Source organism: Lygodium microphyllum, chromosome 15 (genome assembly GCF_053477565.2).
Source record: "Lygodium microphyllum isolate KBCC chromosome 15, Lygodium_microphyllum_v1.1.10, whole genome shotgun sequence".
Lineage (NCBI taxonomy): Eukaryota > Viridiplantae > Streptophyta > Polypodiopsida > Schizaeales > Lygodiaceae > Lygodium > Lygodium microphyllum.
The window spans coordinates 77,692,636-77,720,323 of NC_141149.1; the positions used below are offsets into that span (position 1 = coordinate 77,692,636).

Genomic DNA, 27,688 nt, shown 5'->3' on the forward strand with positions numbered 1-27,688 from the left:
AGGGTGGTGGAGCAGTGCAACCTTGCAAAGTACATTGAAAAATTTTCGCAGGAGCCAGATCACTTTAAATGCGTAGAATTCCTCAGAACATACAATCCGGACCAAGAAGGTGGCATTGTAACCGTGGGCCGAGGAGAGGGTGCAAAGCAGGTGCAAGTCCGGTTGGACCCAGCCTTGGTGGAAAAGGCTCTGGGATTGGTACCTAAGACGGAAAGGCGACAAAAAAGGGACGTGTATGCCTTGCTAAAAATGAAGAAGGAAGAGGTACTCACGAACGACGGCATAAGCATCCAGGACATCCCTGACGCTGACGCCAAGCTGCAAGCCAAGTTGGTGCACGTGCTCTTCTCCAGCCAACGTTACAACTCCTTAATGTATCGGATTAGCGTGTCAATGCTGGAGAATGTAGCAGCCCACACTCTAGATGAGGTGGATTGGAATGGCTACGTGCGGAAGACGATCGATCAAGCGGCAAAGGCACTAGCCCTGGGAAGTGCACCAACAGGAGGAGAATCCCCGGCTTCTAAGGTGACGGAAAGGAAGAATGCCTCCTCCAAGGCCTCTTTCATTGGCTACGGAGGAGTCTTGACTGCGCTCATTCAGGAGGCAGTAAGGGCAACACAGGAGCCGAATGAGGGAGAAGGAGAAACGCCGGAGAAGTCGCCCCCTCGACAGGACAAAGACAGGTCCACCGACAGAACGGAAACAGAAGAAGAAGGGGAGGAACAAACTAGTAAAAAGATAATCAGGACAACGAAGAAGAAGGCGGCGCAGGGAAAGAAGAAGAGTGATGAAGGCAGGAAGAAAAAAAGGAAAGACCTGGAAAGAGCGAAAAAGGAATCCCTGAAAGAAGCAAAGGAGAGAGAGAGAGAACAAAGAGGCAGGAGGAGCAGAGGGAAAAAGAGGAGTTACAGAAAGCCAAGGAGGCGTCAAAACAAGAAGCTGAAGCGGAGAAAAGGAGGAAAAAAAAACAGAAAGGGAAAAAACAAGAGGAGCAGAAGAAAAGGTAGGAGGAAAGGAAAAGAAAAGCGGAGGAAGAAGAGGAGGAGCTTCGAAGGTAGGAGGAGGAGGACCTGGCGGAGGCTACCCGACGGTCCATCGAACAGCAGTGCCGAGCAAACGAGCTAAGGAACCTGAGCCCATGCAGAGAAGAGGGGCCCGGATCCAGCACGCAGGTGCCAGAGTTCGTACCACCTCCAGTCTCCGAAGGCAAAGGCAAGGCCCCGCTCCATCCGATCCCTACCCTCCTGGTACCTCCCAAGGAACTCACCACTGTCACCCCCAGCATCCCCACTAGCGTAGACATGTCAAATTTCGTGGCGTGGATGCAGTATTTTATCAACAAAGAAATGGGCCAGGGGCAAAGCACGGAGACTACGGCCACAGGACAAAAAAGGCCAGCCACAGACGCAAAGTCCAGGCAAGAGCCCAAAAAGCAAAAAGTCGAAGCCTCCACCTCGCCCATTCACGCAACGATGATGCCACCGGCTAATTACGACGAATACGTCGCCGAGCTGCTCTCCCAATTGGAGAGAGCGAAGGAGGAACGCAAAATAGTCGTGGCTGAGTTAGCAGCCGAGAAGGAAACCGTGGCCGCCTTCCAGCTGGACAAAACAAGAATGATAGCCTTGCAGCAGCGCGAAATTGCAGACCTGAAACAGGAACTAAAGGCTAGGGATGAGAGGGAGGAACATTGGAGGCAGCTACTCGAAAATGAGACGCAAGAGTTAGTGAGCTTGCAAAGAGGGCACAAGCTCCTAATAGTGCAGTACCAGGAGCTTGCGGCGAAAGCTGCTGAGGTGGATGCACTCAGGGTGGAGCTGAATGCTAGGGACGAAGAAAGGCAACGGGGCATGGAGGAGCAGGAGAAGGAGCTCAAGCGCCTAACAGATCAGCTGACCTCTGGGCTAGTTCGAGAACTGGAGGATTATGGACAAAAAATCATGATGCTGACCTTAAGACAGGGGGAGGGCCTGGAAGCAATGAACAAAAGGGCAGAGGAGTGGGCCGCGCACAATGAGAAGAGGGTGAAGACCCTGGCGCGCCGCCTTGCTCTAACAGAAAAAGAGAAAATCATTGCAGAAAGCAAAGCGGAGGCAGCCCAAGTGGCCTTCAGCGCTCAACAGAAGGCCTTCCTTGATACCATCTTGGACGCCACCCACACAGCACGAGGAGAGCCACTAGAAGCGGTGCAAAGGAAGCTCGGCATGGCAAGAAGAGCCCTACACGCTGGACTACAGATGCCACCACTACCGACGGAGGTTAGGCTGAGTTTGGAGGAACAGCGGAAATACCTGATGAGGGCCGGCCTGACCCCCCAGGAGATAGATGCCCTCAGGTTCGAGGAAGAAGCAGCACACGCAGAGCGGCAGGGGGAAGAAGCAGAGCTGGAAATCGATGTGAATCGATTCAGGGAAGAAGTGGTCCCGCAACCCCCCTCACCACAGGTCCAAGATCCGCCACAAGAAGATCCAGCTGCAGAAAGAAAAGCCATCTCTAAAGAAAGGCGAAAAAAGCTGGTGGAGGAGGCCAGACAGAGACTGAGAACCAAACCAGCCGTGCTACCGCCCGCACCTCTCCCTCTGGGCCCAGATGATCTTCCCGCGGGATTCCACGTAGAACTGGTGGTGTGGGAGGTGCAGGAACTAGCAAAGGAGCCATTCTCCTTCAGTTTCCTCCTACCCAACAGTCTGTGGAGGGTCCTGCCCCTCAAAGTGATGGACGAGGTGATCGCGATCGGTGGCCGGTTGGGGGAAAAAATGGCTGGAAGAGCGGGAAAAGACCCCAACCTCTTGGGGCACCGAAGCGGCCGACTACTAGCAAGACAAAATTTTGGAAATCCCCCACATTGTACAAAACTATAGGAGCCAACCCCTGTGGAGGAGGCGAGTATGTGACATAAGCATGCTCGCCTGGATGGCTTTTTGTAATACCCTACCGTTCGAGCGGAACGACCCTACTTACATGGCGTACCCTCGAAGGGTAGGCGTAGATTTTAACGCCACCCTCCACGGGCGGTATGACTTTCCCATCGTTTATAACTACACTGTAGCATCCTTTGACAATGCCCTTCTGTTTACCACGGAAAGCCTAGACGAGTCTATGATACGCTTCCTTGCGGACTTTTCCTCATGTCCTGACCCCGCTTTTATAACCAAGTGTAACTATCTTAGGCTACTTAGGCTACTTCTTAAGCAGGACCCGACTCCACAAGAGCGCGGCCTGCCTCCCCTATTCTTTGACCCTAATGCCATAGATAATTGTGCCATGGCTCGTCTCATGATGAGGGCTAGTCTCCTTCCCTCTTTTTGCCTAGCCCTCCTAGAGGACATGAACGACAGCCAGTTCACTAGATGCAACCACCCCTTTTCTCTCCACTACCTCCCTTCATGTCCGCATGAATCTAAAAAATTACATGCAGAGTTGCCAATTTTTTAGCAAGTCTCTCCGCCCCCCTTCTCCTCCTCATTCCGACTAAGACACTTAGGCCTACGTATCCTCAAAAAAAAAAAAAAAAAAAAAAAGAGCACCACGGTCACTGCACCTAGGGTTCTCCCTAGCCTCCTCCCCCACTTCACACTTCGGGCACATCAAGGGCAGGACTCTTAGACCTGTCACCCTAAGGCTCGCACCGCACCACCAACGCAGCACAATCTGGGTCCTCAAGTGTGGGACGTTACCAAGGGCTTGCCCAAGGTTAGACCCATCTCCCAGTTCTACTACCACGCGCACAACACACTACACGGCAAGCAGCACACCCCTTAGGGAGGGCACAACTTTTCTTGCAGATTATGTCGACTCTCAAGAAATAGCTACCCGCGGAAGACCATCACCCATGGCACCCTTTAATGACCCAAAGCGTGCCGGCCTCCAGCCATCCGCCTGGTACTGATGGCCACCATGATCGAACCAGCTCGAGGTAATACTGCCATTGGCATAGATCTTGAAACTGCATCGTCCAATGATCCATGCCCAACGCCTCAAGATCCACGGATAGCTTATTGATTCCACCGGCCCGAGGACCTTCAAACCCAAGTCACGGATCTTCAATCGAAGCCACGGGTTTTCAAGCCAAACAGAGTTCAAGGGCAGAATAAATCCCTCCAATACCATCATCGCATTGCTTCGAGCGCTTCTCATACTCACAAAACGACCGGCTACAACCACAAGACAGATGCAAAGTGTCTTCAAGGAGCTTAACGCACGCCGGACTCGCTCCGGGTCATCATCCCTAACCACCCACCTACCTGTTCTGCCTACCGGCCGACCTAACTTGCCCACTTGTCCCACCGCAGTGCTATGGGACTAGCACTTGGCTAGGAGGGGGGTAATGTTACCGTGTTTCCGACTGCGTTACCGCAGTACAAAGGAGCGGGAACTGGGAAGAAGGAAAAATAGCGAAAAACGCGCAAAAGCGGAAAAAGGCGCCTTGACTGGCAACCAATCCCTGAAAAATTCAAATGTTCGGACACGACCCTCGAGAGGCTTCGGTGTTAGGCCACGGTAACGAAAGAGGAAAAGACACACCATTAAAATGTGGAAGCTCCCCCGAGTCTATGTAAAAGAGTGCCAGGCTCGCTCCTGTGCAAAGTGTATGCATTGTGGGAATAGGATAAATTAGAATGGTGGGAAATGGGAAAAGGGACCTAGGCTACGGCCGGCCATGTAAAAGAGGAAAAAGGGGATGACCGCCCGAAAGAGATTTAGGGTTTTGTATATAAAGTTGAAAAGTGAATGAGAAGCTCATTCTTGGGTGTGTGGCAAAAAGAGTCTTCTTCTTCCTCTCTTCTTCTCTCCTCCTTGCTTGTGTATGCTCTTAAGAGAGGGAGTGTGAGAGTGTGAGGGAGTGAGTGTGTGTGAGAGTGAGGGATCAAGAGGGTGAAGCTCTTCACCATCTCCTCTCCTCTTCTTCTCTTCTCTTCTCTTTTCTTCTCTTGCGCGCACGGCTATGGAGGATGGAGCTTGGAGATGGAGGAGGCTTGAGGATGCTTGAGCTAGCATCAAGGATCGTGGAGCTACCGGAGTGCAAGAGAGAGGAGGGTACTCGATTGGGCACCAAGGTAAGCTCACAATACTCGTAGGATCGATAGCGCATCGGCTAGGTGAGAGATAGCCATTAGAGCTCGCTTGGAACGCTTGGAACGCTTGAAACAATAAGCGGTCCGTGGGTCTTGGCGGTTGAGTGAAAGCTTCCACACATACATTCCATTAGATTATCATCATGGAGTGTATCTTAGCCTCCCAGATTGGCATGAATCTGCTAACCACGCATGTCTTTGTAGTCTCTTAGCATACACCCTCTCATATGTCCTCTCTATTATCTCTACTGCAAGGTGGAGTGGGGGGTTGTAAAGAAAACTGCTAGGGTTTGCACTGAGGACACACAGCGTGTACGACCACGATGGAAACACAAAGACAGAAACACAGACACAGAGGGCAAAACTCAAACCCTAAATGCAAAACTCAAAACTCAAAACACAGAAACTCGAACACAAATAGAAGAAGGAAGAGAGAGAACAAAACTCTCAAGTGAATGAATGCTGTAAATGAATGTAAGAGTGTACAATGTGCTCAAGGGCAGAGCAATGTCGGAGTGTGACATCCACTGGAGACGGATCCCAAGTCCATGACCACCAATCGGAGTGTAGGAGTGCTAAATAGTGAATGGCAGTAGACTGGTCACAAAAACGCAGCAGTCTAGAGGCTGAAAACTGGTAAACACAACACTGTACCGCCGATCAGAGACTAGAAACTGTGCGCAATCTACTATAAACAGCAGGCTGAAACAGTGTCTGATGTGGCAGGCGATGATTGGATGATCAAATCGCAGCAGATGATGATGTTGCCAGCAGCTGACATCAGCATGGATGAAGGCACCAGCAGCAGGAGTAAACACGGATGGAGTGGCGGCAGTCTCGAGGGCTGGACAACCACGTGGGAGGAGGCTGATGGCTGAAATCTGCACGTGGAGTGAGAAACCTGCACAGACGGAATAAGGCTGAATGGGGGCAGCCTGTCTATTTATAGATGTGGAAGGGCACCCCAAAAATTAGGGTTTCCATTGAACTCTCTCGAACTGCTCCCCGTTTTAGGGTTTCCACTGAACTCTCTCAAATCACTCCCCGTTTTAGGGTTTCCACTAAACTCTCTCAAACTACTCCCCTTTTTAGAGTTTTTCATTAAGTTTGTTTTGGGGCTGTTTAAGAATGCTAATCAGCTGAAAAGCATGTTTTAGCTCAACACCCCCTGTCAAGCCCAACATTGAGCTGAAGGGTCACGCCAACCATTGTGATGTTTACTTACCCCAAGGTGTCCCACCCCAAAGCAGCCAGGGCATCGGACAAAGGGTGCACGTTGGCTGCCCAATGGCCTATCAAGACTACAGAGGCGATGGTTATCTTACCAAGGGAATCCAAGTAGTCATCCGAGAGAGGACAGAGCATCAGACAAAGGGGGCACGTGGGCTGCCCAGTGGCCTACCAAGCCCTACAAAGACGGATGGAACCACATGGAACTTTTTTTTTTTTAAGTGAGGTAAATTTTATGGGATGCGGCTGAGTGAGTAAAAGTGACCCAGAAGATAGGAGTAGGAAGGGTACACCCAACACATCACAAAACAAAACAAGCTAACCCATCCACTCAAGATGTTGATGACGAGGAAAAATAGGTGATGAGGTATCCATGTGATGGAGCAGGATGGTGGTGCGGTGACATGTACCGCCGGTGGAAACAGCGTAGGATCCGCTCAAGTGGTGCTCTACGCAAAGTATGCTACATGCTGAAGAATGCTCATGCAGCAGGTGCCACTTAGACAGTGTCCCTCATGGGGAAATTGTTCACTTGCCCAAGTGCCCTAGTACAAAGATGATGAAATCATGCAATGAAAAGGGTAAGGTACAATAGGAGGAAGAAGCGGATATCGAAGACAAAGTGTTGAAGCCTGTAGAATACCAAGTAGGGTAGGAATCCCCTCTCAACCTGGATGTAGATACCAAAGAAGGAAGAGGAGCCTAATGTCGGTCTTTATATGGTGCTGAGAACCATAAGGAATGAAAGAAGATGAAGTGGAGGAAGTGGATGAAGCGCCCCGCTAGAAGAGCAAGGTAGAAGTCACCGCCTGGTGGCAAGCAAGGTGGTTGTGTTGGGTGGGTTGGTGGGAGGCGAGTAGGGAAAATCTGTGAATCTGTGGTGGCTGCCTAGGTCAAAGTGGTGATGGCACAAGTGAAGGTGACGGGTTCTTTCATTTTTACTCAAGACAGTTGGCTACAATGGTGCATGCTTCTATCTCTCACACACTCTCATACCAAGATACAATGGAATATCATAGATATTGAAGATGAAAATGGCAGCTATTAGCTCAAAACAGAGTAAGCAATAGAGAGAGAGAGAGTGTGTGTGTGTGTAGACACAACTCCACACACAATTCAATTCCCAAAGAGTGTAAATGAAAGTACAAAGTACAACCCTTAGACCTTAGGGTTGTGTAAGTGCCTTAAGATGCATTCACACCCAAAAGTGTGTAAAAGTGCGATAAATGGCCGAATTGTGTAACATAAACACACAAATAGAGAATAATGTGACTAGGGGGAAAAAGCTCTATCACAGAGAGTAAAAAGTGTCCCAATGTCCTATTGCGGATTAACGACAATCCTCTGTGTAAGCAATAGAGAGAGAGTGTGTGTGTGTGTGTAGACACAGCTCGACACACAATTCAATTCCCAAAGAGTGTAAATGAAAGTACAAAGTACAACCCTTAGACCTTAGGGTTGTGTAAGTGCCTTAAGGTGCATTCACACCCAAAAGTGTATAAAAGTGCGATAAATGGCCGAATTGTGTAACATAAACACACAAATAGAGAATAGTGTGACTAGGGGGAAAAACCTCTATTACACAAAGTAAAAAGTGTCCCAATGTCCTATTGCGGATTAACGACAATCCTCTGTGAGCATAGGCATGAGTCAAACCCAACAAACCCCCCTAGAGTGAAATGTGATCAGTATGCAAGGATCATCCACCAAAAGAGATCAAATTTAAAGCATTGTGAAATGCTTCAAATTTGTCGCGAGGAAGAGCTTTAGTGAAGATATCTGCCACATTGTTGTTGGTTGGACAGTAGACAAGGCTGATATCTTCTGCATGTAGCCTCTCTCTAACAAAGTGATAGTGGATCTCTATGTGTTTCGTGTGAGCGTGATACACTAGGTTCCGTGCCACTGCAATGGCACTCTGTGTCATGAGAACCTCACTTAACATATGGATTAATTTTTAATCACATGGTTAAGTAAATGTCGCACATGTGAGATGTAATTGGGGTTAGAGTAAACTTACAAGTGCAATACCCAAGAAAATCACGAGATATCAAAGGAAAAAGGTACTCTAAGTTATGTTGCACAATACTTGGTGGTATCTGGTGTCAATTGTTGGCTTGGATCATTCGTTTGGCTATAAGTGTCAGTTGGTGACACTAGAGAAGTAGCATTTAATGGTACATAGCACCAATCTGATGGTCAAAGACAGCGCAAAGACACTCGGGAATAGAAGTTACCTAGCCAATTCAGTTATTGGTTATTCAAAAAAAAAATTAACACTGAAATAATTATTATATTAATTTTCAATATTTAAAGACTAAAAATTAATATTTAATTATTGATAATGCTAAAAAATGGAATTAGAAGACTACCACTTGGCAAAACTTACCCATACAAGAAAAGAAAAGGTTTTTAGGGGTAGTGGAAGTTTATTCTAGCCATTGTGAGAGAAAAGGAGATTGTTAGAGAGTAAGGAGAGGCTACTGATGTGATTTACATCCACTAGGGATCAATCTTACAACATGTAATAGCAGTTTGGAGCCCTCCACGAGCAGGTGACAACAACCCAAGGTCTTTCTAGTGCAGATGGCATCATATAGAAGGGGGGAGCACTTTGTCTATTGACCCTAAGCTGTAGGTAAGAGCTTCCATGGCTGTTTGATAGGGCAACAACAGTAAATGACTAATTTTCTTCAATTCTTCGCAAAGAAGTTTTCTCTCTCCTCATCACTCTATCCTGTCTCCTAGCCTTGCTCCGAAGATTACAGCATTGAGATCACCAGAGGCTAAGAAAATTCAAATTTCTTTCTATAAACCCTAATCTATAGAGCAAAAATTAGGGTTTAGCAGCAGACTTAAGAAGCATGCCAGAAATTGGAAGCTCCAAGACTTGGATTCAATAAGGTTGAAGCTCTTTTCAATCAAATTCAAGTGAAGAGACTAGCAAATCAATAAATTTGAAGCATTTTCCATCTCTATCAAAGCAGGTAAAGGCCAATTGATTGCCCAAATCAAGGGGCAAATCAGATTGAAGACTTGCTAATTATTTTGGACAACAACGGGAGTTGAAATATCAAAAGGAATTGGGAAAATCCCATTGTACATCAACTTCTTCTTCAATTAAGTTAAAGAAATACTGAAAGGAGCGTCAATTTTGGGGCCAATAAGGCGTCCATTATCCAAGATTGTGAGTTAATTTTCATTTCTAAGTTTTGTAATAAATGTTGTTGCTGTAACTAAGTTGTAATCAGGGAATTACCATGCATCCATGAAAGAAAGGCTAGTTCCACTCTGACTACCAGTAAACAAAGGAGTAAGCTCCATGACAAATATATCAAGATCAGCCAACCAACGTCTCAACCATACACATTCAACTATAGTAGTAAAAGTTGCCTTGTACTTAGCTTCACAAGACAATGTGGCAACAATGGATTGTTTCTTACTAAGCCAAGAAATGCAAGAGGAGCCAAGAAAGAAACAGTTTCAACTTGTAAAGTGATGTGAATCAAAATCACCAACCCAATCTGAATCACTGTAAGCATGTAATTGTAGCGGTCCCCCCTTGGCATAAAGTAATCCAAGAGTCCTAGTACCTTGCAAGTAACGAAATACACGCTTCACAACTTGCCAATGTGACATGCATGGGCAATGCATATATTTGTCTAGGGCTGAAACTACAAACTGAATATCCAGCCTTGTGTTGCATAAATAAATGGAGCATCCAATTACTAGAGTATATATATGAATGTCAAACAAATCACTGTCATCACGCAAAGACAACTTGAGTCCAATCTCCATTGGTGTGCTAATTGGCTTGCAATCCTGGAAGCCAAATCTCTCAAGGAGTTTATCAATGTATCTGGACTGTGACAATCCAATGCCTCTAGCATCATAAATAAATTGAATGCCCAAATAGTAATGCAAAGACCCCAAATTTGACATTTCAAAAGTTTGCTACAATTTTTTCTTGAATGTTGAAATCTAATCAACATGTGTCATTGTGAGGAGAAGATCATCCACATAAAGATAAATAACCAACAAGAATCCCCCTCTTTACATACATAAAGAGTAGACTCTAATGAGTTGTTAATGAATCCTTGGCTAAGTAAAAAGGCATCAATTTCGCATACCAAGCTTGTCCAGCTTGCTTCAAACCATACAAAGTCTTTTTCAACTTACATACCAAGTGTTCGGATCCTTCAACTACAAAACCCATGGGCTACTAGACATATACTTCTTGAAGTTTCCTATGTAATGCAGTTTTAATATCAAGCTAGTGCATAATCCAACCATAATAGGCAGCCAAAGCAACCATACACCTAATGGTGGTCATATGGGATGTAGAAGCAAATGTATCCTCATAATCAATGCCCTTTTTTTGCACATAGCCTTCTCACAAGCCTAGCTTTGTATGTATCAATGGATCCATCTGCTTTTCTTTTCAACTTATAGCCCATTTAGTACCAATGGCTTTCTTTCCAACAGGCAATGTCACTAAATCTCATGTTTGATTCTCCATGATAGAATCAAATTCAGCTTGCATTGTTGTTATCCAATACACACTGTTGTGCATCCACAAAACAATCATGCTCCTCATCATTGAGTGTGTGCTACCATAACAAACTCCATTGTATTAGCATGATTATGCAGACGTGTTTGTCTTCTAGTACAACCAACAAGAGGAGCATCCAAATGATTATCTTTTAAAGTCTACAAGTACCATCTAGGCATTTGTCTAGCCTCTTGATTATGTACAAGCTCTTGGTAAACCTTAAATTCAACATCTTGCTGAATATTCAAATCAGCCCTAGGCTGAATTTCTGCATTGTTTAATGGAGCAGCTGACTAAATATTTTGTTCATTTAATGAAGCTCCAACTATATCACCAAAAGAAATGGCAACAACTCTTCAAACACATCATTTGTAGCCTGATATGTGTCAAAACTAGCAAGAGATAATTCTGATTTTTCATCAAAAATCACATCCCTACTCACAGACTTTCTTGAAAACAAGATCGTGCAATCTATACCCTTTGCTCTCACTACTATACTCCACAAATATGCACTTGACAACCTTATTGTCCAACTTCTTTCTCAATACTTTGGGAATATGAGCATATGCAAGACACCCAAAAGTATGAAAGTGGCTAATTGAAGATTTACAACTATTCCAAGCTCAAAAGGCGTGAAATTTTTCAATGCCTTGTTAAGGCACATATTCAAAATGTGACAAGCACACATAACTGCTTCCATCCAAAAACCATGTGCCAAATTTTTAGCTTTTAATATACATCTGGCCATCTCCATGAGTGATCCTTTCTACAACCCCATTTTGTTGTGAAGTATATGCAGTAGTATACTAATGCGCGATGCCTTTTTGTTTCAAAAAATTATCCAGCAAAGAAGACATATATTCCTCCTCTCGATCTTAAGGAAAAGTCTTAATATGGTCACATTGATTTTCCACAAGTGCAATAAAAACCAAAAATACATCATACACTTCTAACTTTTTCACCAATGAATAGACCCAACAAAAGTGAGTAAAGTCATCAATGAAGATGATGAAATAATAACATCCACCTAATGACTTTGTCTGCATGGGCCCACATATATTTGAATGCACAATCTGCAACTTGGTCATTGCCTTGAAAGCAACATCACGAGAAAAAGAGAACCGATGCATTTTTTCCAAAGTGCATCCCTCACAAATATGCTCAAGAGATCTCTCCAAGAGAGGTAAACCATCTAACATCTAAGTACATTGCATAAGCATCAAACTGCCATAGTTAACATGCCCCATGCAAGCATGCCATAACTCTGTCTATGACATAGCAGAAGTAATAGTAAATGCCAAGTAGACCGACTAATCAATCGAATGAGCATCTAACTCATAGAGTCCATGACATAATGTGCCAATCAATACCAAATTCAAATATTCCTTATCCTTGACCATGCATTTGTCACCATCAAATGTGACTTGCAATCCACACTTTGCTAAAGAAGAAATGAACAACAAATTCTTATATATCCCTAGCACATATAATGCATCCTGCAAACGAAGAGTAGAGCCATCAATGGCTTTCAAGACAATCTCTCCAACCCCTCTTACAAGATGAGATGTATTGTTGGTACATTGCACTGATTTGCCAATATGAGCTACAATAACAAAGGTAAACAAATCCTTGCGGGATGTAATGTGCTTAGAAGCACCAATGTCAAAGAACCAAGTGCTAGCATCCTCTGTAGAGCTTAATGCTCTATCTACCCAAGAAGAATCATAACTACAAGTGTAAAAACAATAGTTACGGTCAACAACAAATGACGCAAACTCTATAGCAGTAGCAATAGAAGGTGAATCAAAAACAAACAGCCCAGACTCCTCCTTGGCAATGCATTTCTTGCATTATGTGATGTAGTGACATGGCTTTTTACAATAATGGCACTTGCCCCTCTTAGCTTGCATGTCCCCTTGCTTCTTATTGTTTTGTGAAGTGCCTGAACTTCCAGAACTCTACAAAGTATTTCTAGACTGACTACCCTTGCCCTTCTGTCTTGCCATAAAAGCATGTTCAAAGACTACAATATCCACCCCACTGTTCTTCCTTATTTGCTCTTCTTCTAGAAGCAAACTAACCAACTGAAGAAGGATAAGTGACTGCGGAGAAATTCTCATTGTGAGATTCAAGGACGTGTGAAAGGCCAAATAAGAAAGTGGTAGGGAATTCAAAGTAGTAGAAAATCATCTATGCATCAAAATAATACTCATCTATATTCATCAACTACTCATGCAAGTCTGAATTTTGTTAAGATGATCTTGCATAGCATCACCTTCATCCATCTTCACATTTTCAAGCTCCTTTTTCAAGAAAAAAATGCGTGTCTCATTTTTCCAACAAACATTTGCTCTAGTGTAAGCCATGCTACTCGTAAAGAAGTAGCAGACCATATATGGAAGATTATAAACCACTAAACTGCCAATGCAATCAATAACAATACTTAGACATCTGGAGTGTCCCGCCTTCTGTGCAGTTGTTCTTTGGGAAAGTGGTTGAGTTGGAGCTGGCCACTAAGCACATCCTCCTTGGGGAGGAGTTACAAGAGCCACAACTCCAAGACAGACTTCTTCACCACTAACATACTCCCAAAGACTTTTAGCAATGAGCACATTTTTCATCATGAAGGACCATAAAGAATAGTTGTTGCCGTCCAATCTATCCTTCTTTAGATACATAAGTGAATACTTCTATCCTTGAATGGCCATGATAAATATCACTCTTCCAAAAGACACAAGAGCAATAACCAAACTTGGACCAACATGAAAATCTATATTTTTTCAGAAATTACAGCAAATACAAGTGGATACTCTCATAATATGCCATTGCTGATTTATTGCAATGCTAGTATGGCAATTTAATTTGAGAATTGGGATGTCACCAAGTCACCCATCCAAAGGTCATTTAATGCGGAAGGACAACGAATCATGGAGATGCTTAATTGAGTTGAATGAAAGACTTTGTAGCTATCACCGAGATAGATTAGGATCAAATACTATGTTTTGTGAAAATGAAATAAAATCATTTAAAAGTCTTTCTAGGACCATGTACAAAACACATATTCTAAGCATGTTATGAAACTCTTAGAAAGATATATATAGATTATGATGTACGGATTTTTGAAAAGGGGACCTTTTATCCTTTCATGCTATGCTCATAAAAGCTCAAGCAAACTTCTAAACTTCTACGTTAGAACATGTTATCCATCACAATCGAAATGTAAATACAAAGCGTATTATCTAGACAATTGTGCTAGGGTATAGTGATGCAATTATAGTCACGAAATGAACATCACTATCTTGAATAGTATATGAACTAGTCAAACTGGGACTTAACCACTTCCTTATGATTGTGAAAACTTCAGATGGCTTTGAAAGCAAGTCTACCCAAAACCACAACATAGATTGATAGATAATCTATCGATCATGGTCCATAAAAACCATAATGAAATGGCATAGTCATGATATAGCATTGTACTTGAGATATTTATTTTGTTAAATCCTTTGAACTAGTTTTGATAAAGGGAAATGAAACAATATGATAGCTAGACTTCTCATAACCCCTCATTTGGCAATGAGAAGACCGAATTTTTCCAACCATGTTTTTTTATGAAGAAAGAGACTTCACACAATTTATGCCTTGAAAGTTTTATTTCTTTGAACACAAGGTAAGGGCCTTACCAACCATGGTTAATGCTAAAGAAAATAGCACTACTAATCTATGTCTCATGCAATTTACAAGTATATACATTATTTGTTTAAAATAAGTAGCATAATCCCTCGCTTCTATTGAACTTTAGTATGGAAACATACTAGAGGAGGTGGTCATTTATACTGTTTTCTTGGATATACCTTTGATGCTATAAAAGAGGCAATACAAGTAAGATATGTACTTTTGAAGAAGTGAGTGACCAAGGAGTCCCTAACTCACTTTAAAGACTCTTCATTTTCATTTGAAACGAATGTTGTATATTGTTAACTTGATCTTTTGTACTACATGTGATGAGACACCGATTCATCTCTTGATCTCCTACCCTCTAGCAAAACAAATTTGGTGCTTTGCTTCCCATGAGTGGACCTCGAGGACTTGACAACAAATACTTGGGTTTTAGGCAAGATGCCTTCTTTGTCCACTTTCAGATCCAATCATCCCTATCTCTTCCATTTTCTTAGATGGATAGCTCTTTGGCATATTTAGTGCACCCGTAACACCTTCATTTTTTATTTGGCCTCAGGTATTCGTGGGCATATGGCCCATGTTCGAGGATTACTATTATGGCAAATCTCTTCCATGGTTTCAACGGACTTGGTCCTCCCTGATGTGGCTGCTCCTTGGCTGGATATTGTTTGCTCTACTCCTAGTGCGCCGTTGACATGATGTTTATGTGCTAGGCTTGGATAGCCTTTTGGCTTGACTTATGCATTGTTAGGATTTTTAAGATTGGCCAAAAGACCCGATGTATGTACTTTTACTCATTTAATCTAAGCTTCTTCACAAAAAGAGAGAGAGAGAGAGAGAGAGAGAGAGCCCTCAGACGACGCCCTGAATCGCCTGCCTCGTCGCTGCCTGCCTGCCTGCGAGCGCCCTCCTGCACGCGGGCGCCTTCCTGTGGCGGCGCAGAATCCGCTGTCGACGCCCGTGCCCGCCAGGCCCGTCGCCTGCCTCTACAGCCCGTCGCCTCCTCTGACGCCGTCGTCGCCTGCAGGCCCGTCGCCTGCGGCTGAGCCCCTCACCTGGCTGCCTGTGGGTCCTTCGATTCCGTCCGTCGCCCTGCCATCGCCCGCCTGAGCTGCGGGCTCTGTACCTGCGTCTCGTCCATCTGCCCTGCGTGTTAGGGTTTCTGCGGGCGAGGCCCCTGCCCTGCGCCCTCGACTATCCCACGCCGCCGTCAACTGCCAGCCCTCTGTTCCACCCTCAGGCCCCTGCTCTGTTGGGATTCCGCCCTGCCACACGCATTCTTGGGACAGGCCACGACTAAGGCTGATAGGTAAAGTTCAAATTTCATCGCCTGTGCTTGTGGAATCCGCCCTTGGACAGCGCCGCGGTACAGAAAAGAACGAGAGAGAGAGACAGGAGATCAGCTCGTCGTACACGATGGCTGGTTTGGATCTAGATTTCATAGATCAAACGGTGGCAGCACTTGGCCCGGACTCTGATGCTGAGGAACCAGAGGATATGGTTCCGTGCCCTGAAGAATTGCCTCCGGGTCTTGACATCCAGCCTGCGGGTAAACGTACCAAGCATACCTGGAAGAGATAGGCGTTATTCCGGATCGTTCCTATGCGCAAGTTGCTTCGAATTCTGTGGACTCTCAAGAGGTGGACTGGGAGCATCTGTTGGAATTTGCCAACACTCTGCTTGGTGAATATGTTCAACATAATCAGGAAGCCTTCTTTGACTGTGCTCCAGACGATGTTCTGGAAGCTACCGTTGACCCAAAAACTGTCCTACACTCCTTTTCCGTATTTTATGATCGCGCGGTGATACTCTTCTTCACTGGTCGCATCCCGCTGCTTTCCCGTATTCGCCAATGGCTGTAGAGTCTGCTACAAGGGGAATGTGTTGAAGAGATTTTTGTTGGATCCCGAGGTTTTTTTGAGGTCCTCTTGAAAACAGAGACGCACCGTGCTGCTCTCCTGTCTAAACTGCCTTTGTTTTTTGATCGTCGGTTGGTTCATGTGGTTCCATGGCGCCCGATGGCAGATTTCCAGCGCCTCCTGCAACGTGAATGCCCTGTGTGGGTAGAAGTGGAGAATTGTCCAGCTGTTTATTGGCCGCTATTGAAGGATGCTATGGCAGCTGTGGGCACGGTTCTGGTCCCTCCCAGTCTCAGGGCCGTGAATCGCAACCGCTTGTGCATGTTATGGGATACTGCAAGGAAACGGCCGGCGTGGTTACGCCTCAATTGCTCTGGTATGCATCCGTTACACTTTCGTTTGAAATGGGGCAATTTTGCAGGCCATTGCTTTTCCTGTGGACAGTTGGGGCACTTTATGGCTGAATGCCCAGAGCAACAACACGTTTCAGATGCGGGTCATGTTGCCCCGCCCATGGAAGATATGGTGTTTGATGCTCCGTCGTTGGATACTATCCACCCGCCCCAAGTTCTGGCCAAAGGCAAACAACAGGTTTCGGGTCTGGATTCCCGTGCCACTGATTGGGTTGAAGTTCGTCCCAAAAAAGGCAACAGGATTGGTGCTGGCATGGAGAGTACTGTGCCTACTACCTCACAAGATTCCATGCGAACCTATATGCGCAGGAAGGAAATGATGTCTTCCGAGCGCTCTGCTCCTACTATGGTTTCTTCAGCTCCCCGTCATCAGCCCGCCAAGAAAATGTATTCGGATCGTCTAAAGGGTCCACCTGCCCAGCTGGCTTTTGATACCAGAGGCAATGTCATTACTCCGTGGAACCGTCGTTACCCACGTTCCAACCCCAAGCAAGCAGATATGCCGTCTGCCTCCAAATCTGGTCCTCAGAACTCTTTTGCGGTGTTGGCAGATTTCTTGGATGAGGGAGTCCTGGACATTCTCGCCGACAAAGTCAAATCGAGGCAAGCTGTGCCTCGTACCTGATTGTGTTTTGTATACACATGAAAATAGCCACGTGGAATGTGCGAGGAATTTGTTCTCGCCACAAGCAACATGCCATGTGGACTGCATTGTATGAGAATCAGTGGGATGTCCTGTGCGCTGTTGAGCACAAGAGTCACGGTGATGCCGGTAAAGTTGTGGATTGCCATGGCTTTCGTTTGTTCTATGCAGGAACACAGGCCATGCATTACTCGGGTGTGCTCATGATTGTACATGCCAAATATCAGCCTGTTCTTATTAAAAATGATGTTCATGGCCGCTTTTTGGTGATTGAAATCTTATTGGAAGGGGAAATCCTATGGTTACTTGGCCTCTATGCTCCGAATGATTCGTTATCTCGCCGGGAGCTTTGGCAGACTTTGCAGACTTCCCTCTCACTTGGCAGACGGGGGTTCTTCATGGGGGATTTCAATGTGTGTTGATTCTTCCCAATCTACATCGGAACACTCCGTCATGGATGCGCCGGAAAGTCGTATGTGGCAAGAGTTGGCTCTTGCTGTTCTTAAGCAAGATCTTTGGTCCTGGCTACACCCGTCTTCTCCAGGCTTTACTTTCCATTCGGCCCAGTATGCCACAACATGGTCGAGGTTGGACCGTATATATATCATGCAGAATGATGATTTTCTACCTGAGATGCTCGAAATAAAAGTGTTGCAGCAATATGTCTTGTCGGACCATTTCCCTCTGCAGTTCGAGTTGCTTGCACAACCCATTGCCCCTTTCAAGCAATTTCTGGAGAGACTCCCTTTGCGTTTCAACTCGTCCTACTTAAAGCATACAATTTTCCAGGGCTATATGCAGCAATTGCTTGACAGATTCTTCTTGGACTTTTCCTCTCAGGGCACTGCGTCATTTGAAAGATTGCTCTCTAATGTGCAACGGGTTGCTCGGCAATATGGGATCTATCATGCCTCTCTTTGTCGGCGCCGTCGACAGGCAGCGGAGGACCTACTGGTTTTGATTCGCTCCCTGCTGGTGGACACTCCGGATGATACCTTTCTGCTTGCACTGGCCATGCGGGTGGCCAATCTTATTAAAGAATTCCAGTTAAAATCGTATCAGCAGGCCAAATTGCAACATCTGACAGAGACTTTGCAAGATAGTGCATGTCAGACCCATAAGTTCTTTCGAGCTCTCCACGCCTCGCCTGCTCGAGAGAATATGACCAGACTCGAGGATGCACAAGGCCACCTTATCATGGATCCACAGACTATTGTGCATATGTGCAGGAATTATTTCCGTGACCTTCTCGGTTCCGCTTCTCCACCTTCCGCCCAAATTACTCAGGCCCATTCGGTTTTTTATGACCTCGTTCGCAATCAGCTTCCGCAGGACATGCAAGCTACTCTGGAGTCAGATATTGGTGAAGCAGAGGTTATGGATGTCCTGTTACACTTGCCCAAAGATAAAAGTCCGGGTTGGGATGGTCTCACCAATGAGTTCTTTGAAGCTTTCGCTACCCAACTGGCGAAACCATTGCAGGCCTTGTTTCAGCAGGTGTGGGAAACGGGGATCATGCCTCCCTCATGGAAACAAGGACTTATTAAACTGCTTCCAAAAGTTCCTTCGCCATCTAAGTTGACACAGTGGCGCCCCATTTCTTTGATGGGTTCAATGTACAAAATCTTTTCCAAAGTAATGGCGAATCGGCTCCATAAGCATCTCCCTGCACTTGTGCACCCCCTCCAGTATGGTTTCATTAAGGCCCGAAATATTCTACACAATGTTTTGAATGCCCAATTGGCCATTGATTATGCCCGGCATTCTAATCAAGAGGTGGTACTGATTCAACTGGACCTGGAAAAGGCTTTTGACTATCTGGACTGGTCTTTCGTCGCTGACCTTATGTCTGCTATGGGCTTTGGTGCTCGGATGTCTCGTCTGATCTACACCATTAGTGCTGCGGCGTCTTCGCGAATCATGCTGAACGGAGGTGTTACGGAGCCATTTGTCCTTGCCCGTTCTGTCCGACAGGGGTGCCCTTTGAGCCCTTTATTCTTTGCCCTTGCGACACATCCAGTTCTCTCCATGTTATCACATATGGCCGCCTCCTCCCAGTTGGCCGGACTGTCGCTTCCTACAGGACAACACTTCATTAGCCAATCCCTGGCGGATAATTCTTTTATGATTTTGCGTGCAGACAAGGATAACCTTCGAAAAGCATTGGATGTTTGGGGTCTCTTTGGTCAGGCATCAGGCCTTCGTATCAATGCGCTCAAATCAGCCATTCTAAGCTGCACGGAGTCGGATTTGCAGTCCTTGGACTGGCAGGGTCTGGTTGTCCCTCGAGGTTCCATTGTCAGGCATCTTGGATACCCTTTGGGTGTTGATGTCCCCCCAACGCAGCTTCTGCAGTGGATTTCTCAGAAAATGGTGGCCAAGTTTATGTATTGGAAGTCTCAGGCCTGGCCTTTTCATGTTCGTCTCAAAGTAGCCCAGATCATTATGGTGCCAATGCTCACATATTTCTTGCCATTGTTGCCCTGGACTCCTACGACTCTGAATGCTCTCACTCAGTCTATCCGCTTCATGCTATGGAAGAAGGACTCATTGCATGCAGGTATTTCCTGGATCTCCTGGTCACATGCGTGCACCCCCAAACGCATGGGTGGTGGAGCTATTTTAGATGCCAAAACTCACATGCAGGCACTTCGTTGGTCCCTTTTCCGCGCCATGTGCTCGGATGACCATCATCCGTGGGTCGCTATCGCCCGTTATTTCCTCGAGGGCCATGGGCTTCGGCATGGCAATACTCAAATCCGGAGTTCTTGGTGGCACGTTCTGAATGTTGATTCGCGGTTTTCCAGTTCTTCTTCATCGCTGCTTACTCATTTGGTGTCTTCCTGGAAACATGTCCTCCAAAAGGCTCAGTGGCACCCACCGGAGGATTGCTTGGCTACTAACTCTTTTCAATTGGAATTACTGGCAGTCTCGCGTTTACTTTCGTGGGAAGGTAAACATGAGCTTAGACCACAATTCAACCGAATGGCACGTTTGGGCTTGTCTTCAGTTGCGGATGCCACCCTTGCCAGTCGCAATGTGCTTATATCGTTCCGTACTGCTAGGCGGCTTTTCAGGATCCCTCGTGGATACAGGCCTTTATGGGACCAGCTTTTGACGGTGATCCAGAGCAGACAACCCTTTCCTACTCTTGCTTCGGATCATCCCTGGCAGGATTGGGACCTACAAGGCCGGCTGCATTTGAGCAAAGCTTCTGCTAACCAAGTGTATCATCTTCTGATTAAAGATAATCAATGGCTAGTTACTAAAGCGAATGCTTTATGGGGATTGCGCAAATCCCGGTCGTGGTGGAGGGCAACTGTGATGGAGGGCTGGGTCAACAAGACACCCTTTAAATACAAAGTCTTTCTTTGGAGAGTGATGATTGGGGGTCTTCCGCTTGCTTCGGCTCTTTCCAAGCGACGAATCTCCAATGGCACCTGCTTCTTTCACACCACTACTATGGAATCCGCCCGCCACCGATTTATTTCTTGCCCCGTCGCTAAGAAAGTCTGGTTATTTTTGTCGGCCGTTTGGCGAAGGGTGGTTGGTATCACACTGCACCCCTTTGATTGGGTTTTGGGCCAGCCCAAATACCCTACTCCCGCACAACCACATATGAAGCTCATGTATCACTTTCTTCGATATTGGGGCTGTTGGCATAACTGGACCATTCGAAATGCTTTTCTGTTTGACTCCGCCCATAATGTTCAGCGGCATATTGTGAGGCTTAAGGGCCTCTTGTATTGGCAGTTGGCTCTTCTCCATCGTTCTGATTTGCTCTCTACGGAGGACTTCCGTCCTTGGCATATGGCAATTTCCGCCGCATCCTTACCATGAAATTGTAACTTGTAGTACTTAGCACCTCTTCACATGATGGCTTGGATTGTCGTCATGTATCTTGTAATCAAGTGATCTTGTATTTTTTTCGTAATTAATACAATTACCTTTTACGAAAAAAAAAAGAGAGAGAGAGAGAGGTTATTACGAAAAAAAAGAGAGAGAGAGAGAGGTTGGCTGAACAAGGTCTTTCTTTGGAGAGTGCTCATTGGTGGGCTTTCCCTTGCCTCACCTCTAACTAGGTTTTTTCTAGGGTAAAATATCCCAGCCTAGTGCAGCCACATATGAAGATTTTGTTCCATTTTTTCAGATTTTGGGGTTGTTAGCATAATTGGGTTCCCCCGAATGCTTTCATCTTCAACTCCACCACGCGCATCATCAAGGTCTTCTACATTGGTAGTTAGATCTTGTTCAGCATGTTGATCTTCTCCCTAGGGAGGATCTAGCTCCTTAGCATAAGGCAATCTCTTTTGATTCTTTGCCATGACTCTTGTACTCCTTCTATGATTTGATATAAAATAACTACTAATTATGAAAAAAAAAGAATGAACTGACAAAATGAGAGAAGAAAACTTGAATGATCCTGGAAACAAACCAGAAAATACAGGACTGCTGTGAGGGATAGAAACCCCTTCACAAATGCCACAAAGTTAGGGTAGTGAGGGTGCCAAATGGAACAGCAGGAGTGGAGAAATCTGACAATCAAGAGAAAGGAGAGAGAAATGCATTACTGGCTGGATGAAGACTGCAAGCAGCAATGAGAAGAAGATGATCATGATGGATAGGATGACCTAATTAGTCAACTGAAAGAGGGGCAACTATATATAGCTGAAAAAAGCAAAACTGGCCAATCTCGTATCAAGACAAGTCAGACCATGCAGGCTCAGAAAAGGGGGGAAAAAAAGCCGAGATGTATGTTTCAGCAGCATGGGGACAGTCACAACCAAAGCTGCCTACACAGGCATGTGTGGACAGCAATGATGGCAGACAGATAGCAAAGAGTCCAATGTGCTGCCTCCATCTAACAAGTCAAGAATGAAGAGACTAATGGACAGGACTGGTGCCAGAGCTCTAAACATCCTCATCTGACTCAGAATGAGGCTCACAACTAGTAGATGGATGCAGAGAGAGAGACATAGAAGAACAACTTCTGACACAATGATCACGGTATAAAGCAGTATTTCAGCAGCACAGCCTTCCAATGGCTTATGATAGTCTGAAGCTCAAATCAGAATTTTGAATTCCACAACCTATGACAAGGAACTGTTGGCTATCGTGCACACCTTGCAAAAATGGAGGGATTTTCTTATTTGATAGAACTTTCAAATCAAGAAATACCAGTAAGTTTTACACTACTGAGTCACTAAGCCACCACAAGATATGACTCTGACAATTGCAATGGTCACAATTTCTTTCCCAATTGAGCTTCGAGAATGGATGGCAGACACATTGAACAGCAGCCCCATATGATGATGATTGTCTCTTTGGTGGAGTCCAATTTCTTCACTCCCATGAATTGCTCCACATGGCTGATCTACATTTTTGAAACAAAGATAAATAAGTGTTAGCAGGGTCTCTGTTTTGGTTTCATGCTTGAAAATCCGCGGTGGCGTTTCTTCCCCATTGACTTTGTGCTGTAGCAGGAGGTGAAGCTCCTATCCTTCAAAACTTATCTCAAACTTCTTTCGGATGAAGCAAGACGTTCAACCGGGACATGAGGGGATGGCAAGCATGTCAGACCTCAAACAGAGAGGCAGGCAAAAATTTTAAAACAAACCACGGGTATTATGCTTCATTGCTACTTCCTAAATGATGAGGTGGCATGGGAGAAATATTTGCCTTTGTCAAGTAGGCAATTGATTATATGGTTCACAATTCTACCAAGATGACACCGTTTGAGGTAGTTTATGGACAGCCCATAGGCATCACCTTCAATAGGGCCTTGAAGACTTTACAAGAAACTATTTGGCAGGTCAACTGATTGTGGATATGGATCATTTGGTGATGGTCTGAGAGAATATCCATAAAGCATAGAAACAAGGAAGGGGATGAATAAGCATCAACCTGAACTGATCTTTGACAGAGGTCAATGGTGTACATGCAAGCAACCAATTACAATGTACCAACCAACTGTGCCTATCAGACTGATTGAGCAAGCAGTGGCACAGGCAATTCTAAAATGGGTGCATATTTACAGTGACCTCTTCTTGACTTTGGCGATCATCCACCTTCATTGACTTCCTTGGTGAGTATTGGCATCTAATAGTACCAAACAGTGTGGTTCATCGGTAGAGGCTTCACAGCTTTGTGGTTAGGGACCATTGGAGCCTCTGTTCATGACTAAGCAATATGCATATGCTTAATATGGGGCATTCGAGTGTGCAGGACTCCATAAGGGCAGGTGTGCAGCACATCCGCTACTGACTTTTTTCTTTTTTAAACATCATTATAAGCGCTGTAATATATGAGTAGGAGGACCATTTTGATCTCTTTCTCTCTTCAAGTTGAGCATTTCTGGAGACTAGTATCCTTCATCAGAATTCTTGAGCAAGTGTGATGGATTCCACATTCTTGAGAGAAGGATGTGATGGACTCCACATCTTGATCGCTGTAGGAGGATCATCTGCATCTTTAAGTTCTCTTATCTCTTCTGAGCTGAGCATTTTTGGAGGCTAGTCTCTTCCATCCAAATTCTTGAGTGGGTGTGATGGATTCCACATCATTGAGAGAAGGATATGATGGACTCCACATCTTCTAAGAATTTGGAGAATGAACCAAGTAGGCTTAGGGATCTATGTTGTGCTTTTGTGTTTACTGGATCCTTCCTTCATAGCATGAACTCCTATCATGAGGTACCATAGTTCTAAGAAATGAAATCATTTGTCGTTAAAACCTCCCTTGGGATGAAAGCACACAAATAAGCATGCAATTCAATACATCTTGCCTAGTGGTACAACTTGACTTTACAACTCCTGACTAGGCATTCTCCTAAAGAATCAAAGGAAGAGACACATTTAGTGAGGTATCTTCTCCCTCTGGCCCATTCTCCAGGGTCCTTCTGTGCAGTCTCCCCGGAGAGGTCTTTTGTCTTGCAGAAAGCACTTAAGATTCATGCAGCCCTTACACAGAAATTGTGAAAGGGTAGGCACTTTCCTATTATAGATGTCAAGTATGTGTATCAAATCAGGTCCAGGAGCAAGGAATGGTATGGTCTGCCTGTCCTTCAACTTGAACAATGAGAATTGTGCTTCAGGCTGTGGTCATGTTTCCCTACAGTTTATAATACCATCCTGCAGATTATTCGAATGAGTAGTAAAAAGATCCTTTCACTTCAAACTGTAACATTGTCAGTTGAGTAGCTGCCTATGAAGAGCTATGCTTCACTTTTTTTCATCAGTATATGTAAGAATTTGCTGAGGAGCTATACTTCAACTTATTATTCATGCATATTCATGACTGTTCATCAGTATATGTAAGAATTTGCTGAGGAGCTATACTTCAACTTATTATTCATGCATATTCATGACTGTACATGTAAACATTTATGAAGGATCTATGCTTTGAATCGTTATCAATATATGTAAAGATACCATTATCAATATATGCTTCGACTTGTTATCAATATATGTAAAGATACTGTTAAATGAGAGCTTCTTTGTTCACACAATCAAAGGAGGTCTATGAATTCACCGCTAAGACGTGTCCCGCGATTTGAGGAGCGGGCACGTTACAATATACTACCACTCAAGTAGCTAGCTATATGATATGTTTGATTTGGAAAGCATTTATTTAGCTCATATTGTTAGATTCAACTACAAGTCACCATCATTTGAGTCTTGATTGCATATAAGCAATTGGATATGAGCAAAAGCATAAGAGAAAAGTGTATTTGTATGTTTGTATGGATGAGAAGTATGCTATGACAAAGAGCCCTTATAGTAAGCATAGGCTAGATGTAACAACAACTTCCCAATATTGTTCAAAGGAAAAGAAAAATATTTGGATTAAAGGTTCCTTATATCCAAATGAATCTAGTACTAGCCTAGATCCTCCTTTTAATTCTACATATTCATTTCACTTATATTAGAAATGGTGAATAGGATCTATTAGGTTATTGCTAACATTTAGGCAACAAATTCACATGCATCAATGTCATCAATCAATCTCTTATAGTCACAAAATTCTTTGAACGAATTTCAAAAAGCCTTGCATGACAAGGAAAATAAAGTTATTCAATTAAAAGAAGAATCGAAGTAGGTGCAAAGAGAGGTATCCCTTAAGAAGGAGAATGTATCATTGAAACTAGATTTAGAGCTACTAGAGAAGAATAAGAACATTCTAGAAGCGAAGTTACAAAGACATAAGTAAACTCCCATGGGCTACAAGGAAAGAAAACGTCAACTACTACCAATATTGTCACTATTAATGAGACATGTGCAAGCATTGAGGTTAGTAATATCATATTGCTAAACTATTTTGATTTACTATATTCCTTCATGCTGTCTATGTTTTTTTTATAGGAACTTTTTTATGATACCAAAGGCCCAAGGTGAGGCTCAACAATTCAAGCTTCTAAAGGAACTGAGAGACAAATAGGTCAAACCAGACATGCACAATGAGAGAGAGAGAGACATCATTGGGTGCAGAGATCTTCGCAATGTCCATGTGAGAGCACATATGTGTTTAATTCTACCTTGAATGTGCTTGATAGGGACTGGAAAAGGAAAACTTCAAACATTCTGTTAACTGCGAGCAACCTGACTGCTGTAAAACTGTTGTTGAATGAGACTAGCAATTGCAACCTGCCACTGGTCCTCTAATTTGCTGCACTTCACTAAATAGCCAGATGTTGCTGAGCCGCTAATCACTGAATCACTGAAAATTTCCCACCATTCACTTGAATACGCCCATATCAAGGATTAAACCTTGCTTTGCCAGAAGGTAAATAAATAAAGCCATCCAGGGCCATACGTTGATCATAATGACATAATCATCTTTTTCGTCAATATTAAACCATCAAACACGCTTTAAAAGTCAATTGTCATCAACAGTAGTTTTCAATTTGCTTTCTCGGAAATGACTATGCCAGACTATCTGCAGACAAGCTGGCAACTCTTACGTCACTAAAAGGTGTTCAGAGCTTTTTATTATTCTTAAATACGTGCGTAGCTCTGTAGGGAGAAGCGTATACCTTAACGGCTCATGTCACAAGGGAGAAAGTTAGTCTAGCCTTCAGGCGGCAAATTTTACTCGAATGGCTGTAGCATTTCGTATAGCGAAGGTATCGGCCAGAAAGCTCGTATGATTACAAAGCATAATCTGGACAATCTATCAACTGTTAAAAGTATTTTTGGAAGTTTTCTAAACTTGGCATTTAAAGCCACTGCAATAAACAGCAACAGAATACGTCTATGACGTCTCAGGCATCACGTCCAGGCGTGCCGCTTGACAAACGGCACCTCTGTAACGCAGCAAAAGCAGCGTGGCTAAAGCATGGCCATAAAAGACAAAACGGAGAAGAAAACGTTCTGGTAATGCCATGTCTTCATTCTTTGAGCTCGACATACTTAAGAACTTCGACCTTCAAGTTCTAGCCATGGCACTGCATCATTTTTTGAGAAACGATTTGTTACGTGATGAGATTAGGGCGTACAACTTCAAAGGACGAGAGTGCTGCACGAATGTATTTCGGATCAAAGGGGTTCCGTCGATGTCGCTGGTGCTCAATGTCATCGACGCAGGAGAAGACAGAGTACACCACGCCTCCGTCAACGCCTGTAGTGGACTTCACCTTGTACAGCAACCTTCTCCCACTGCTCCTGCTCGGCTCTGTGTGCTTTGTTGATGAAGCCATCGATCGATGCCCTACCAAGACCAGAAAACAATTTCAGGCACTCTACGCCATTCTTTATTGTTGCCATTGCATGTAAGGCATGTTAGTGTAAATGGCTGACGTTGTTAGCCTTACGCTTTACGACGTTGGGCTTGGCGTACTCGTTCCAATTACAAACTTCCACCTTGATGAATATTTACATAATCCATAGGATCAGTCCATCAAACAAGAGCTCTCGGAGACTTGGCTAACAAAAGCTCTTAGAGACATTAGGCCAACTTGGCTTACATCATCTAGAGGATACGTGCATCAAACAAAAGCTGGCTGGCTTGGCTAACATTTTAGCAACCTCCTTATTATTACTACCTTTGAGGCTATTCAAAATTGCTACAAAGCGGTCTCATAAGAGGAGCGAAGTTGCCATGCGGTTCGCTTCCTTCACTTCTTCCCTACACGTGTATTTTGTTTTCCTTATTTTTCTATATACTCTCTCTCTCTCTCTCTCTCTCTCTCTCTCTCTCTCTCTCTCTCTCTCTCTCTAGTCTCACCGACCTTCTATAAC

General features: G+C 44.5%; 1 protein-coding gene across 1 annotated transcript in view; it reads right to left on the reverse strand.

Annotated features, from left to right (window-relative positions):
* Window positions 1-27,409, reverse strand: part of LOC148024691 (uncharacterized) — a 253,797-nt gene extending 226,388 nt beyond the window's left edge. The window contains exons 1-2 of the mRNA XM_087694347.1: window positions 27,262-27,409; window positions 26,947-27,158 (exon numbers count right to left, since the gene is read on the reverse strand). Coding sequence (XP_087550473.1) covers window positions 26,947-27,147 — 201 coding nt within the window. The 5' untranslated portion in view covers window positions 27,148-27,158; window positions 27,262-27,409. The remainder of the gene's footprint in view (window positions 1-26,946; window positions 27,159-27,261) is intronic.
* Between the last annotated feature and the right edge of the window lie 279 nt (window positions 27,410-27,688).